This window comes from Bombus impatiens, unplaced genomic scaffold, assembly GCF_000188095.3.
Source record: "Bombus impatiens unplaced genomic scaffold, BIMP_2.2 scf_0044, whole genome shotgun sequence".
Taxonomy (NCBI): Eukaryota; Metazoa; Arthropoda; class Insecta; order Hymenoptera; family Apidae; genus Bombus; species Bombus impatiens.
This window is the reverse complement of record NT_176463.1, coordinates 1,548,540-1,566,541: the sequence shown is the minus strand read 5'-3', so window position 1 is coordinate 1,566,541 and position 18,002 is coordinate 1,548,540. Positions and strand designations below refer to the sequence as shown.

The 18,002-nt window shown below is 36.7% G+C and overlaps 1 protein-coding gene across 3 annotated transcripts in view; it reads right to left on the bottom strand.

Moving 5' to 3' along the window:
* Nucleotides 1-18,002, bottom strand: part of LOC100742126 (lachesin-like) — a 184,238-nt gene that overhangs the window by 93,547 nt on the left and 72,689 nt on the right. For 2 of the 3 annotated variants that reach the window (XM_012390803.3, XM_012390798.3), the window contains exon 2: nt 10,148-10,332. In XM_012390803.3, coding sequence (XP_012246226.1) covers nt 10,148-10,211 — 64 coding nt within the window. In that variant the 5' untranslated portion in view covers nt 10,212-10,332. Of the gene's footprint in view, nt 1-10,147; nt 10,333-18,002 lie in introns of those variants that run through there. The other variant, XM_024370563.2, reaches the window with a different exon arrangement.

Genomic DNA, 18,002 nt, shown 5'->3' with positions numbered 1-18,002 from the left:
AAAATATCCCCCCCCCCCCGCACCTCAAAGAAAACAGTATTTTATATTAATCTCAAATTTATACAATCAGAAAAATATTTTCTATTATTTCCTGGAAATTTCCAATTGTTAACAATAATTCCTCCTGTTTTCTATTTTGAAACGAAACAATTTTTCATTAAGTAACGTTAAGGAAAGAAGTAGAATTTCGTCTTGGAAGTACGTCTGCGTTGCATTTCCTAAAGTGGGTAAAAAAACTTGGAAAATAAAATTGCTGGCCGCACGCGTGACATTTCAGGCACCGAGTAAAAATAAGTACGTGAAGGGAATATCAAAACTTGTAAGCGAAATATCAAAAAAGCGAAAATTTTCTTCGTGACTCCGTGCCTGTAATACCGCGCATGGGACACTGAAAAATGACACGTCACTCAGCTTTAGATACTGACCTGCCACTGCTCATCCGATATTCGCACGCTTCGACCTTTTAACTTTTTCTCCAAAACTTACCCCGATTTTCAAATAACATATCATATACCGTACGCTTGATCTTCATAGAAGTTCTTTAAGAACTTTCAAATTATTTCATATGCGTCGGTCTATTAATTGAAATTGTTATTGACCGATATCCATTCTGCAGAAGTATCGATCTGCGAATAGCTCTGTAACTTATCAAATTTCAGTTTCAATTTAACGAAAAATACTTACAATGCACATACATGAGTAACATAACTAGGAGCACGCAGGCTTTGATATGTCGCAATTAAATTATTTTAGTGCACATCGAAAGGTTAAACGCGTGGCAACACTTTCCTTGACGAACGATTTCTGGGTGTTGCGTTATTGACACAGTGAAACATATCTCCTCGAGACGAACGCTAAACGCAGTTTTAACGGTAGTGGTGTCTCTTCTGTTTCCCCATGCTATTCTCGTAGAAGAGGGTTGAGAATCGAGGAGCACAACAATGAAGAAGCAGAAGCAGAAAGAGAAACAGCGAGAAAGAGAGAGAGAGGGAGAGCGTAGCGCATACAGAAACGCGCGTGTTACGTTGCTTCACTGTTTACACGCATTCCGTTCACCATTGATCCTCTTTGCACGAGGCTAGGGGTAGTTCGGTTCCCGTTCCCATCGCTCTTGGGATTGTTTATAAGACTTCCGCTAGCTGCCGCGCTTTTCAAAGCTCAACCCTATCGTTCGTCTTTCTCCTTTCTTCCAGATCCTTAGTTCCCTCTCTTTCCTTCTTTCCTTCTTTCTCATTCTCTCGTACGATCTGCTTTTCTTCTTCTCCTGCTCTCTCACGTTGCAGCAACTGGATGCCAGACAACAAGGGAGATTGTATGTATTACCTCGCCTGTCTGCCGCACGCTTGCCCCGACTCTTCCCAATCTACTTTCGAATCTCGCCACGACCGATACAAGGCACTACGCTCGCAATGCAATGCGATCAAATCGAACCCTCCTTGTATTCTGTCACGGACTTGAAATCCATACTATATATACAACTAACATTCCCTACATGTATGTATAGTCGCACGTACAGGGCATTTCACGCGTTATAAGTCAAATACGCAATAAATAAATATTCCTTTCGGTCAGTGAACGAGTATTCATCTTGGAGTTACATATTTTTAAATAATCATATTCATATCGACCTCTACATCTTCTATTTGACATACTTTTAAATGTGTAGCGGCACATGAGTTACAGTCAGTTGTCGATAAGATATCAACCAGTTATCAACTAATTATCAGCTATCTAATTAACGAGTCATTAGCGATCCTATTTCACGACTTATACACTGTCTTAGCGAATCGGTTAGTATGAGCGTCTAATCTGAGCGTCATTATCTGTATACTAATTTATCATTTTAAATATATTCGACGGTTTCAACAACGAGCGATCTCGTCCATTAAACCTCACCGACCAACCGCCCTCCACACACAAAACCTCTACAAATTGGTAACCCCGACGTGAGTCGAACATGACTAAACAACCTCTACAAATGGACATAATTGATCATGAAAGATATAAAACGTGTATAATTGACGTAAGAAACTGTAAGAAGGTACGGATCTCGATCGTTTCCTTATGAGAAGTTCATCGAGCATTGCTTGTTGGAATTTTCATACATTGCTTACAGTGATCCCATGCTGTGATATATTTTAAATTGTAGGATATATTTTCGAAACAGTCTATACACATCACTACGTATCACTACATATCGATGTAATTGTATAATTGAAGAAAGATCTGTGGCGCGTGATGTATACACATGTTACGTTTATGGTGATCTTTCGTGCCTACGTTAGTCGTTTGGTCGTCGGTATAGAGACAACGTCCCTGAACCGCGGAAAATTTGATGGAACTCGACGCAGGCTAGTGAACCATCGCTTTTATCCACGTCGGTCGCGACATCGGGGATTGCATTGGTTAGGGTAGATATCGGCGAGATATGATGGATGACGTTCAATGATTTTCCGCGCGCGTTTCAATCGAATCGTTATTAAGTCGGCTGGAAAGAGATGCCGCGAATGATTCCCTGTCGTTTGCTTCTCTACGAGCTCCGGATTTTATCTGGCGGCGATACGTTTGTGGCCGATGGTATTCTGCTCACCGATTCGAATTGTTTAATTTCGAAGATAGCTATGATATTTCAGAGATCTATTGTGTTTCAAGAGGAAAGTAATGGTTTTGCCACTTTTCTATTTTTTGAAGAGTTTGGCAGGTTGATTTTATTATAACAGGTTGATTATATAGAACAGAACTCGTCCAATTCGTTTCATCTTTTTTATCGATATTTTACTTGATTTCTTTCGTCCATATCCAGTTCATGAAAATGCCACGGAATACTCTTACGAATATATCATATATGCTATATAAAACTTTTTAGAATTTTATTTACACTATACTGAGGCCGGACTGCCATTGACTATATTGGTAAAATTTCAAATCAATCTGAGAATGGACATGTAGATTAGTGGATATTTATTGCAAACGTATATTTAAAAAGAAATTAGTATCCAGCATGAACAACCATCTTGGACTTTCTTTCAAACTTTAACGATATAATCATGATAATCCAATCTCAGAACAATGTTAATGAAATATCAAAATAGTTTTTATAATAAAGTTCCTATAAATGCTCGAATGTTTTGTACGAATTTATTATTTGTATTATAGAAACCATTTTGAAATTTCATTAACATTGTTATGAGATTCGACTATTATGATTATATTGTTAAAGTTTGAAAAAAATTCGAGACCACTGCATGTGTCGAAATTGTATTTAAAAAACTTTAAAATTACTAGATTCCGATATAATATCATGATAAAATATGAAATTAGATTATTCTTCTATTTTGCGCCGATTTTTAATACAATTTTTCTAGATTTCGAGATAAAATGATTTTGTGCATACGGGTAAACACAATCCTTCGACCTCTTTAATTAAAGCAGATGTAAATAGAAGCTTTCATGGTATTAACATAAATAATGCCTTAGGCGTGTCAGGCGTACTTGATAATGTCGAACGTTGATTTATAACCGTGAAACAAGTTTATCACGTCGCATTATCTAAATTTAGCCATTCACAAGGTGTGCTAAATAGCGTCCCATCCCAATCAAAGCGATGAAAATCGGGCTTAAACGCAAATCAATTAAACTCTCGTTGATAACATCTTTGAAACAACACGGATCTATACCAATTTTCTTGTAAAATATGTGTGAATAACAGCTCGTTTCTTTCCTGAAATCAAAAGGTTGATATCATTTACATTATGGCATAGACAATTATATCGATCGATAACTTCCTACTACACTAAATGCTTTAAACAACGTATTTAATGAAAATGGTAAACGAATCAATAAACTTGTATATTATTTGCGTTGTGGTACGATGGTTTGTTTGGCGTTAAATACATTAAGCGGGTTTCTCGTTGAATACATTAAAAAATAAATTATTTAATTTAAGAAGACACATTTGAATTTTATACATTTTCTACATGCCTACCTACTACAAAAGGACGAATAGTATACAAATTAAAAAATTACATTCCTTCTTCTAAATCATTCAACCTTTATCCTATACAATTTAGAAAACCAAAATAGTATAATAATTCTCTAAAACGTCATTTCAACGAACAATTATTTCGAGTATGTGATAGACATTTTGTCTTTGTCTCCGTTACTTTGTCTGTTATCGAAGTAATCAATATCGTTAAATAGAACAAAAATCTTTGTCAAACTGGACATTTTCACCGATTTCGTATTCACCCGCAATATAATAAGATTTCCCCGATGTTGACGACGAGTTGATGTCGTAACGGCGAAATTCGTTGCGACAATTCGTATTTATTTTTACGGCGTGACCTACGTGTAACAATATTTCAACATAATGACGCGCGCGTTTATTATTTAAATTATGCGCAAAAATCTGCGGCTAAGAAGCGCCAGCTTCGCTGGCGCAATAATGAGCGTGTCGTTTGAAAAATCGCGCAAAACGCTGCTCTCTTCCCGTTTTTGCTTTCATTTGCGATATCTCATTTTGCTGGAAGCGTTACGTTCTAATTAGTCAATTATTGTCTGTATAGTCAAATAATAATAAATTAAATATATTGTCTCCTGCGATACAGTTGTATGTTTAAAGAAGAAAAGAGATTTTCAAATTGATCATCGAAAGAAAAAGTACAGACAAAAAGTAATCTAAAAATATAAGCGTATCGGGATAGAAGTATAAAAGTATAAAAATATACAAAAATATCGGAAAAAATTATACGAAATGGAAGGAACAACGATAATAAAGGAAACAAATTTTTCTCTCGATTGCGATTTCGTTACAACTCTCTGTATCTCGCTTTGTATAACTCAACAGGATTTCTAGGGAAATTCAATAATATTGTCGGTACGGTAAAGTAACAACAAGGGGTTGCAATTCTCTTTGTTGAATTTCTCTTTTTTTCCAACGTAATGTCATATTTCCAAGTAATTCTACTTTAACACCACGTTTCTTTGTTCTGTTACGAGGCATCTTATCTTGATATGTAATTTCACTATTTCGTTCTCATAACGTTTCTCTCTTCAATCCCGTTTGTTGGTTAAAGAAATTCCGCCATAACAAACTTTTTAATTTGCATGACGAAATATGAAAATACCATGGCGCAGTTGAAAACATCAAACGAAACAACAATTAGAAGGTCTCTGCAGCTGATAAAACAATGTTAGGTCGAATGTTAGATTTTAAAGAACAAATGAAACTGGAAATAATAAAAACGTTCTATATTCGATAATCTGTGTTTTTCTCCACTGAAGGTATTTACGAGTGGATGCTTCGCAAAATTTAAACATCTCGTGTGTGAACGTAGAAGATCATGTACAGGGTGTCCCAAACTTACAGAATAATAATTTAATTAACGAGGGATTACAGATATTAGATACTTAATACGTTTTTATTCAAAAAATGCATAGAAACAAAGGTTCAGAGAAGATTATCCCGCCTCACATTATAAATTCGTTCTTCGATTCCATCGATTTTCAATTCTTATTTAAGAAAAGAGCAAAAATAGAAAAGTATTGATGTATCTTTCACGAATCGTTTCAGAAAGTTGGACGAAATGCGCGGCGCTGCAATTCTTCCGATTAGCCAGCCACAAGAGCGGTAACATATGGTCGTAGGGAGGAAAAAACGGCAACTCGTAACTTTAATTCGTTTAGATAGGGGTATATGTAGCCACGAAATGGCTCTCGGTCGGGAAGAAGTAAAACTCGCGGATGCGTTTTAAACTTGCTCGAAGGCCTTGTATTCGAGCCACCCTTAACGAACGTATACTTTCGCTTTTTTTTCTTTCTTTATTTCTTCTTTTCCTGTTCTTTTCTTTTCCAGCAAGCTCTCGCAGCTCCTCCTTTCTTTTCAGCTTTCTTCCATCGTCCCGAGAGGAGAAAGCAGTGCGCGGGACTTGACCCTTCGTGTCTAAGGAAACCCAATTGAGTTCTGAACCGCAGTTATCCGATTATCACTATATACGATATATTTGTGTGGCTTGAGACGATGATAGCAAAGGCACATGCGTGTGTTAGTCTGCCGTGGCTAGGTTGCTTCAAGGTGGAGATACATTCCGCGAAAGGAAGCGAGCGATTAATCACGTTTTACTAGACTTCGAGCTGAGCCAACCAATTTGCCCGGAAAGGTCGTTGTTTTCAGATAAGAGGGCGAGAGAAAGGGGGAACGAGAGACAGCTAGTGTTCCCATGGAACAATCGACGAATCCGACCGTGATACGGAGTATGGACAAACAATCTTATCTACCGGCCAAGAGATAGGACTCTCAATTTCTACTCCTCTCTCCCTCACACTGTCTGTCTGTTTGTCTGTCTGTTTGTCTCTGTCTCTGTCTCTCTCTCTCTCTCGGTTCTTCCTGTTCTCTCCTTTCTCTATGTTCCATGCTCTCGGTTCATGCTTCCATGTTCGAGTCGTTCTACGTTCCTCTCAACGACACCGATTCGAGACCCAAATCTCTTCTTGGATGGATCCTGTAGTTCCGGATGTCTAGGCGGGAGCGACATCCTGTCGTGCCACATAGAAGGATACAGTTTATCGTTGTCAACGGCGCTGACTGATAAATATTGGCTGACGGCAGTATCGCCATGAAGCAAACAGGTGTTCCAGGTAGTGGTAATAAAAAGGAGAAGCTGCCACATTTTTTCGATATTATATTGGAAGATTTGGCTGGTGAACATTTTTCGCAGGCACTTCTAATCTCTTCTGTTACAATATCGATACACGGTGACAGGGATTGCCAAGATCAATTTAATAAAAGCATGACGATAGTATACGCCTAGATAAACGTATAAAGTAGATAATAATGCAGAAGTGTTAAATTAAATTCACGATGAATTTCATATTTTCTGAATTGTTGTATGTGAAGTAAAGTGTACATTTTAAGAAGCCAAAATTTTGAAGGATCTAATATAATGTAAAATCGGAAGTTCGTCCCAACGTGAGAGGAGAGGACTAGATAAAATAAATAAAATTTTTCGATGAATACCTGCATCTGAATCAATGTGGCTTGATGCGTAATTATGGAGGAATGGACTGAAAAACTGATGAAAAACTGATAGACAATTAGAGAGAAAGAGAGAGGGCGTGAGGGACAATAAATGAAATCACATAAATCGCGTTGTAACAGTTTAGTTTAATTGCATTTAATAAATATTTTTTCCTCACGCTGTAAATATATCTATGATGAATTGAAAATTTTCAGTACAAACATATTGAAAACGAATGAAAATTAGTTATTTCTGTACGATTCGTTTACGAAGATTGCTCTTCCACGATCAAAAGGAAATCAAATAAAATTTATATTAACGATTATAATCCACCGTCAGATTAATTGAAAATTCTGTTACGTCTATATGTACGATATCAAGCATAGAGCATCTTACGTCAACATCATATTGCAATCAGTGTTAGGACTGTTGAATTTATGGTCGACTAAATCCACAAATTACTACTATGCAAGTAGTTGGTCTAAATGCAACTCGCAGCCGTAAACATAGATACTGGTATTTACGCCATACCAGGTCACGGTGGAGCTGTTGAGCAAGTCTAACGTTAATATTCGGACAAACCAAGATCGCTTTTCTTGCACGACAAATATGGTTATGTAACAATAATTCGGCATTGCGATCAAGTATTGGAAAGCTTAATGAGAAAAAGACAAACGATTATAGAAACGATATATCGCTGTTCAATTGCGATAGATACCTGCTCATTGTTAGTTATATTTACATATCCAAGATGAATCATATTATCCACATAATGGTTTAAACAAGAATAATTTCTTATCATCGAAAGCTTGGCCAGGTTTCCCCGCTAGCATTTAAAAAAATGCAGAAACAGATGCACACTTAACAAGATAGAAGATAAAAATACAAATGTTTCAAGCTGTAGCAACGTTGAGAATGGAAATGTGGATGAGAATTCGTAGTCTGCAACGAGGAACGTATTTGAGGAGAATGGCAATGCATTCTCGTTAGTCAAGCATAATTTAAACTGGATAATGGGTGATTGACGTCTGAACGAGGAAACTCTCTCAGCCATCCATCCCTACATCTGATTCCGATGTACAAACCTAATCACATTCGTAGGATAGAGGACGAGAGAATGAAAGGAACGAATAAAGTAACAGCGAACAGCAGTTACCTGATTTTTGTATCTTTATCAATCATTTTTAAGTTTATACGCTTATTTTGCTATTAAATATTGCTTTTAATGCGGTATTCGTTGTACTTTTTTCTGCGAATGTCGTATTATCAGCTACTTAGAAATACGAAAACAACAGTTCATCAATGGACGAATATTTACTGTATTCCTATTCAAAAGAGGAATTACGCTGTAACAAAGACGCGAATAAATTATTACGGCTACAAAGTATTAAAAATATTGTACGAAAGGAGAGGCAGAAAGAATTTCAAAATTACGCAACAGAGTGATGATAATCTGATCGCGAACCACTCGTTAGAGCTTCTTAAGTTCATTCACTCGTACCGTTAATCCACGCTTTGTTCCATAGAATATCCGCGACACCGTTCCAGCAGACAAATCGCTGCTAAATTCTGTTCTCCGTAAAGCTTGGCTACACGCCAATGTATCCGACACCATGCAACAAACTCATTTAATTATTTTTCAATCAAGAAAACTCGTTGTCGAGATGTGAACGGATGAGAGGACCAGTTACCCTAAACTTATTTAATTATTTCCTCTTTTACCTTGCACGACGACACTCGCTCGTGTGACGCAAAACGATACATCGTTCGTAGTCAGTTACCATACCTATTTTTTCAGGTAATGTTATTCCGTTATGGGACGCTTCATATAGTACATAGATAGTCTTCAGATGTAGTAAAAGATCGCATACAGAACGGAGATAAACTATCCAGAGACACTGGGGAAATGGAAGAGAGAGAGAGAGAGAGAGAGAGAGAGAGAGGAGTAATTTATTTTCTTCGTTTCTTCCGCAAATTAAACAGGTCGACCGAAAGGGCTCGATTCGAATTCCATAGGATCGGGTTGAATTCGTGCTAGAATTTCCGTGGAAGGGACAGAATCGAAGGATACGTCTGTGAGAATCGAAGGATCCAGCCGCAGAACCTGTACATCTGGGTGAAGAGCGTAAGATTCGAGATCTGGAAACGGTAAATTAATTCGCGAACGACAAGCCCAGTCGGCATTGCTATCGGCCGTCGTTTCTCCCTCGGTTTCAGGGAATAAACATCAGCGGCAGAAGTTGACCGGCGACCGGGAACGACGTCGCTACGATGTCGGTTTCCAGGTCCCGGCGCATATCCGAAATTCGTTCAGCTAACCGTTCCCCCTTGGCTCGTGTTTGGCACCGGGTTTCCTACCTCGTTCCTCTACCTCCGTTGTATATCTGCATCGGACGTCGCGCGTCGCGCAACCACCGGGATTTCTACATTCGCTATATACCTAACTGTGTCGATCGCAATCCGCGAACTGCTGCGATGCGAATTGATATCTAATTCGGGTCCCGGTGATCTGCGAAATTAGCGGGCTAACTGCTTTTGCACCGGGGAACTCTCGGCCGATTGCGCTCCAATTTCGAGTTTACCGAGAACTGTTTGATGATTGACTTCGACGCCAGAATCGGGAAACATGCTCGATTCGCTTCGCCGCAAGAAGTGTATTCTGTTTCTGCTTCGTTTTCTTTTTTCTTTTCTTCTTTTCTGTTTCATTGTAGGAAGTGAATTGAAATGTATATAGCTGTTGAAATAAATTGAGCAAGCAGAGGTTTGAACGATTTCCGATTTTCGTAGTGAAATTGAGATTTTAATTTATAGGTCCTTTTAGAGACTGCAATGAACATTTATTTAAAAGAAATTCGATTCATCCGATAGTGTCTATGGCATTTTGTACGTATTTTCCCTAAACCATAATATATTTTTTAAAACAGTTTGAATTTAATCATCGCATCAATTGGAAAACTATTTCACTGATTGCGAATATAATTTTTATTTTCAGATAAAATCTAACCAAACGAAATTTGTATTTTAAGAATCGTTTATTTCTCGTCCAAACCATCAGCGTCAGGTAAAATTGTCGACCTGAATCGGACGAAAGACAACCAAAAGCAAACGACACCGTTAACTTTTTCACTCACCGATTGGCACGTTGACAGCAAAGAGAACGACAAGAGCGCGATGGCAGAGCATTGTGCACTGCATGGAAAACGCGATGAATCGTCGTCGTCGTCGGTCGGTGGAACCAGCAGCTGTTCCTTTATCTACTTAACGCTGTCATCTTCCGCGAGAACCTCTGTTTCCAGTCTTCTGACGCATAGCATGCCTGAAACAATGGAAAACCATGGTTAAACACATTCGTTAATCGTTATTCTTTTTTCTATAATGTGAATATTTCCGTGGCTATCCCGGTTGACAGATTGAATTGGTTGGTTCGATATTCGAACGCGTCTATTTTCGACGAACGGGACAGAACTACACCTCGCCATCGTCGCGCTTTATCGGCCGTTTCCACCGAGCGAACTTTCGACTCGTGCAGCCTTGCATCGCAAAATTGACTACCCTAACCACTTCCATCGTCGTTATCTGGCCTCAAGCTGCTGTTTCTCCTCGATGACGTTCGATCCTGTTCCGCGAAACTTGACTAACAGCTCGGTCAAAGACGAACTCCGGCTGATGTTTCATGGACGTGGATCGATCGCTTTGTTTCCTAACCAAACGACATGTAATTGTTCAGAAAAATTTTGTTTTGTGTAAATTTGTATATCTATATTGCGTTGTTATATAAAACATTTTGAAGTTTCATTAGCACTAATGAAGTTTCATTAGCACTATCATAAAAGATAATGATAGAAGGTAGTAGCATAGATTCAAAACAAGAACATTTGGCGTATCTAATACTATTAACTATTAATAATACCTTTATACCCTCATGGCGTCTTTTCGCTCGAGATATTTATATTTCTATATTAATAAATATTGATATTATCTAAATCTATATAAATATAAATTTCGTTCGACCTTGTCGCCGACAAAATTGTTATCAATCTCTATATGTTGAGCGGTATCGAAAAAAACGGCAAACGATAACAAGCATATAAAAGAACATATTCTATCAAAATACATTCATCGAATAAACGTTCTTCGTTTACATCGATCACGGTCGATTACTGGACACTGAAAAGCACGTGTCTATCTGCAACGCGCGTTTATTCGGCAAAACGAAAATCTGTAACGTATGGCTATTATTGAAATTGTTGTCTGACGGTATTCGGCGAGCGTGTTACGATTCCCTTTGCCACTGGACTAACGCGAGATTGTTAATTTTCCATATTCCACGGGACATGCGTTCACGGCGTTACGTTCCGCTTTGTGCACACCATTGAACAGATTCGTGGCCTTTCCGTTCGACCAACACGTGTAACGGTACTGATACGGTTTCGCGTACGATTTCATCCTCGATAAAGTATTTGTAATTCTAATCCGCGATCTAAACGATCGACAAAGAGGTAGCGTAGACTCGTTTCCGCGTTATGTATATCGTCGAAAATTGTTTTGTATAGTCGTGTCGGCGACTTGATCGCTCATATTGGTTCACGCGTCTACGTGACAATAAATTGTTAATTACCATTGACGGTAGTTTGCTTTAAAGCATGAACAATGTAACGGGCGTGTGCCGCGACAATTTTACCAATTCGCGCGACATTGATTTTCAAAGTGATCGACGAAATTATCTGGCCCCACGATTCACTGTTGCTTATTCGATTTGCAAGCGGGTCAACAAGTCTCGTTATTAGCTCACCGTGCCTGACTATTGTGCGGATATTTATCGGTATCGTGCTCGCTTAATTCGTTTGTCTCTAGTGCTTTTGAGAAAAGATTCGGAAGGAAAAGTGGCTGTGACAGTTTCAAAATCAAGGATTCCAAAACAATATATAATAACAATTGCTCTTGAAAATAATGAAGAAGAATTTTGTTTTTAAAGTATTGATATTTATAGTATAATCGAAATAGAAATGGCAACTTTTGATAACCAATGTATCTAATTTTCCTCGTTCATTAAGGAACGCGTTAATACTTGTATATTTTGACAAAGGTAATAACCAATTGTAAGTATGTAAATTATCATTGAAAATGAGCCATTAGTCGTAACATGTATCTAGTCGACAAATGAAATGAAAATTTTAATAGTGAAGTAGATACGAATTAATTTCTCAAAATACTTTCTCAGAGATCTGTATCAAAATCTCCTTGTAAGTCGCATGATCTTACAACATAGATATTGGGCCTGCTTCTTTGAAGCTGTCTAATCGATTTTGACAAACGACACTATTATACATAATCGTATTTTATATTGAATATCGTTAAGTGGTTGAATGCAGATTCTGCCATTAGGTGGTATTGACAAAATCCGCAATCACTTAGTTGCCAGCCCAATATATGGTATTTTGATAATTATCGTCATTACGAATCGAAACCGAAGAAAAAACAGGATAACGATCTGTAGCAGCATATGAGCATAGAAAAAGTCAACAGAATATTCAGATCTGGGACAGACCCATATTATTGTACCTTTGAATACTAATGATTGTTTTGGTCTCACAAGGTCTAAAGGCAAACGAAATCGGGAAAGATTGTTATTGCTGTTTCCTGTAATCTTCAGCTAGAGTTACACAAGAAGGTTAACTTTTTGTGGTAACGCCTGTCGATATAAATGTATGAACGTGCTCCTTAGGGGATTGATTGATTATTATCCTTTCTGCGATCGATAAAGTAAATAGTATTGAGCAAGCGACGATTATAACTGGCTTACACTATCTCTTGTACTTACATGAATTTTACTACGACTGACTAGTACAAATTCATCCACTCGTTTCTTATCAAACAACCTACACGTTTAATACATCTCAGATCTATCCTCGAGGCGATTTAAATAAGTCGGGGTAAACGTATACTATGGAAATTTGTGAAGCGCATGCGACAAGAAAGGTGAAGTTAAATGTAAATTGTAAAGCGTAATGTATGTTGCAAATAACTGACGGCGCTTGTGCGTTATACTGGCACGGCGAAATTATTTAAATTGTAACGTACGGTCTAACTACAAATAAATTACACGGTGAAATGTGTCGCGTGTCGACGAATATAATACCTCGTGAAACGTGCTAAGTTTCTACTGCATGTTAGACATACGGAGAAGACGATACCATAAGTTATATGAACATAACATCGCGTGATTATTGCATGCAATATTGTTCTTGCAATGGAGCCAAAAAGTTAATACGATGCGACAGTTACTTATTACTGAAGATTACAGAAATAAATTAATAAGTTTACATTTGTACTGCTTGTTGCATATTGTTTATAGTATAGATGAAATTAAAATGGAGATTTAAATTACAATTAAATTTAAATTTACAATTACAAATGTACAATTTCTATCATGTACAATTAAATGTACAATTAAATGTACAATTTCTATCATGAGTGAAACATTGTTATTCCGCGAAAAAAGAAATGGTCTCACGTTACAAAGTGAGATTCAGTTCGTTTGAACTGCGAACCTTCGAGGGAAAAGAACGAGAGCAACTCTGTCCAGCCATCGTTATACGTGTGTTCGATGGTTACTTTGAGCGCCGAATCTCTTTATAATAGAAGAACGAAGTCACTAGTGCAGCCTTACAGTTAACGTTTCCCCTAACTTTGAATTTTTGACATCGTTCACATTACGAGAGAATCTTCGACAGAGAAGCTTATAACATTTACATCAAGATTCTTCATCGTACAATCTTACTTAAAAATGTTAGATAAAAATACCTATTATCGCTATAAAATTATTATAAAAAGTTATAAAAGATCAAAGTAATATAAAAATTGCCTAATAACAATGGCAATAATATTTCAATGTCACAATTTCACGATATCAAAATTTTATTATCAACTAAATTTGGCCGAGAAGACTTCTAACTATCTATCGAATATGCGACTTTCGAGTAAAAAATGGAATTCAATTTCCACGTGACTCAAAGGAAAATCATATTGGGTGATGCTGGTGAAAATTTTGATGGCAATATTTGTGAAACCACTGATTCCTACGTACGTCTCCGCAGTGATGGGACGACGAGGCGACGTAAAATGCGAAACACGGAACACGAAATACTTCAGTTCGTTATTGGCAAGGTAAAGCCGATCTATACCACAGCAGAAATAGCGGCGGCGGATGCAGTACCGGCACCACAAGCAACTTTCACGCAGACAGCTGAACAAAAAGAGTCGGCGAATGGGGTTAACTTTAATTTACATTTGCTTCTACTTATGTACTACTATATCTATTTACAATGCATGTATGTGCGTACATATCCTTGTCGTGGTGACTGCTGCGCGACCACCAGCTGCGAATGTCTTGAGTTAACAGTAAGACAATTTCAAAAGACAACTCTTCCTTGCGGAAACGCTTGCATTCCGGTGCATGTGCCTATTAAAAGAACGTGGATCGCGTACCTTTCCCTTTATTTTTTTCTTTTTTACATGGTTCACAGTAACTATAAGAGGTCAGTGATTCAAGATATTATTGGCTTGTCGAGAAAGTTCGTAACGAAAGGTAAAATACTTAAAGGATTTTATAGAATATTTACGATGACTTTTTGCGAGTTATTGGTTAGCTGCATGATCGCTCTCCTGAAGAACTTCTCGTCCTTTTTAGCAATCGATCGCTTCAAGTGGTTTTTGCACTGTCCTAAAATGTTCTGTATCTTGTCATTATAAAAAAGTTTTTCGTTGAAAAACGTCTTTGCTATTAACCGATCTCAAACTTTTCTCATTAATTGCCACATTTAATGTTCAACTGAGGAAATTCGTCTCAATTTAATACTTTGTTATTTCACATTTCCCAACTTTAAAAACGTTATGAACTTCCCGAACAACTTAATATTTTAACAAACAGTTATCTTTACCTTCCTTCCTTTAGTGCAGCGAAAAATGATGATAACTGTGTCTAGATATACCTCAGAAAGGATACATTTGAGGTTTCTTTTAATTGAATTATACTAGGTACAATCACCATCTTCTTCTTCTTTTCTTATTTTTGAGACAGTAGTAACTGATATTCGACATGAAATACAAAACTCCGAGAAAAGAACAACGTGTCGAACAAATTTCCTACGTTTTTCACTCGAATAGAGCTGGAACTTCAGTTGCTTTGAATTATTCATTAATCGCTAGAAGAATTCATAACTCGATCTACCGGTACGTGTTCGAAAAAAGAATTACTGTAAAATATCTTGATTCGGTTTGCACTTAAGAGTCGCCCATGTTTGAAGCAACTTTTCATTCCGCATTTTGAGAAACTACTTGTAGGAATCGTGCCGCATTTGCATAAATGTTATCTTTCAAACTGCAGTTCTTCCTCAGCGACGGTTTTATTTCCTGCTTTCTGACAGTTGGAGTGAAAATCCGTGTTGTTTACGATCTGCTAAAGAAAATGCAAATAATGTGTCAAGATGTACATATACTTTGTGATTATCGATCATTTGGACTCGAGAAAATAAAATACATCTCTTTCGTTCAACTAATATCATCTTCTATAAATGTATTTTTCTTTGCATTTTATTTCGTAATTTGAGGAACAGGGATCCATGAAAAGGAAACCGTAGCAACACGCGTTGCACGTGTAACAAGGGCTTACGTGTTTAGATTAGATGCAGATTAAAGCGCACTCAGAGATGGGCTTAGCGTGAGAGATCATTTGTCCGAGATAATTATTTTTCAGGTATCATGCGATGCTTACAAAGTATGTGGCTTCCTATGGTTGATTAATGAGACGATCGAGGACGCGTTGAAAGACCGTAGATCAGTTAATATATTAGTTTCTATCTTTTCCTGAATCGAACCTTGACAAATAAAAGTGCTTTTCGAAGAGCAATTACGAAAACACGTTTAATTTGTTAGAACAACGTAAAAGAACAAATTTGAATTTTCAGTAGTGTATCACTTTCGAATTTATACCAGTTAGAAATTATACCGACGTCAAAATTTATCTGCAATGTAAAATGTGTATATAATACTACTGAATTAGTAAGATATTTCAATTAACAACAAAATTTACAATTTACAATTTACAACAAAAGGATGATGTATTTACCAATTGATTAGTCGTTATTCGATATATTCAAATTTAATTTATTTGTAAATAAATAACTACTCCATGCGTCATGTAAATGTTACAGTACAATAAATAATTCACGTATTACGTACCTTATATATAAGTACCTTATATATAATATATAAGTAAATAAATCAAAGACATTTTAAAAAACTTGCACGTACTAAACAAACTCTATATAATCGTTGGAATTGCTATAATCGCGTCTAATATTCTGTTACATTAATATTTAAATGAACTTTCGTTCAGCCCCAAAATGATCGTTTGATCATAAATGCAAAAACCTCGCGTTCATTCCGATGCAGTCGATTTCGAAATAGATAGTTTAAATAAAATTTCCCAGTTTCTTGATCGTTTCATCAAAACGGTTAAAATATTCATTATGGACCATTGATCCTGCACGAAGGCCCACGCTATGTAGTCGAGTATATACGCGTATATCGTGTCAGACCAAAACCGCGACACTATCACTTTTCCGATGATGATCGTTTGCGGCTGCGCAGGTATTTCGCTACAAGAGTAGGCGAAATTTACACGAAAATAAATTTGAAACGTTGCATGAACACCACAATTTCCGGAACGCTTTATTCAACACGGCCTCACTCCCCTATTGTTCCCTAATAAAAATAATATTCCGTGAACGCAGCGCAACTTCCTAATTTTGATTTTCCTACCTTCAACAAATGGCCTGATTTTTCGAGGAAACTTAAATTAGAATCTTTACTCGGTCGAAATTCCATAATTACTTAATCTACATTCATGTTTAATTTATTTTTATTCGGCTACGTTCTACTACTATCTTCTTTGTTTGTTACTGTGTATTGTTTTTCTTTTTGTTGTTTTGTTTCATTTTTAATAAAGTATAAGAGACACTTGAAATTTTAGAAACGCTTATGATCCTAATTATTGGTCAGTTATTATTAATTAATAGTTACTGTTATTCTTTTCAAAGATATTTTTGGATTTGCTATTTCATAAAAGTGGAGTAACAGTGCGAATAAGTATTTTTGGGCAATTACTTTTCGAATTATAATTCGTATCGTAGTATCGATCCCAGAGTCCAGCTCTTCTCGTTCCCTTGAGCAACTAAGGATCGTTGATTCTCTTCGAGACAGTGCTTTCGTAAGCGAAATTAAATCGAACAAGTAAACAGCTGAAGCGGGCAACACCGAGCTTTACTTTTAGTGCATGTCATTAAATAAAATATTAAGCGTGACGATAGAGCTATAAATTTCTTAACCAAAAAATGTCGAATATATTTAAACGACTTTTTAAACAATCAATTTTAACAACAAATTTAAAATTAAGAATAAGTGCTACAAAATTATTTTCGCAGATAATATATCTCAATATTCGAATCAAAGATTTAAAACGTATTTCAAGTTTGGCATGTACTCAGACACGTATTAAGAAATGTTTTTTAATCAACGAAGTCAAATATTTCATTTAACTCGAGTATTTAGTCTTCCCTTAACTTTTGCATTTACATATTTGTCAAGTCTTACACATATTTGCAAATTTATTAAGTTACTAAATAACGAAAAGAATTTGATAGATAAATCGTTGATATGTATGTTCGATACTAAGAGAGTTTCAAACGTTTCCGTAAAATGATTATTAGATAGATGTTATCTCCGGGGACGTGCAATATTTTCGACTGATACACATTACTCTCTAGAGAACGTTAAGTACACTGCTATGAATTAACCGTCACATAAAACTGGAGACTCTAACAAATGTCCTTTAAAGAATGCAAAAAGTCATCTTCGAGTAAATCTACAGAGACTGATATTCGCCGAGATGCTTTTATAGTTCTTGAAATACACACACAGGCGCGC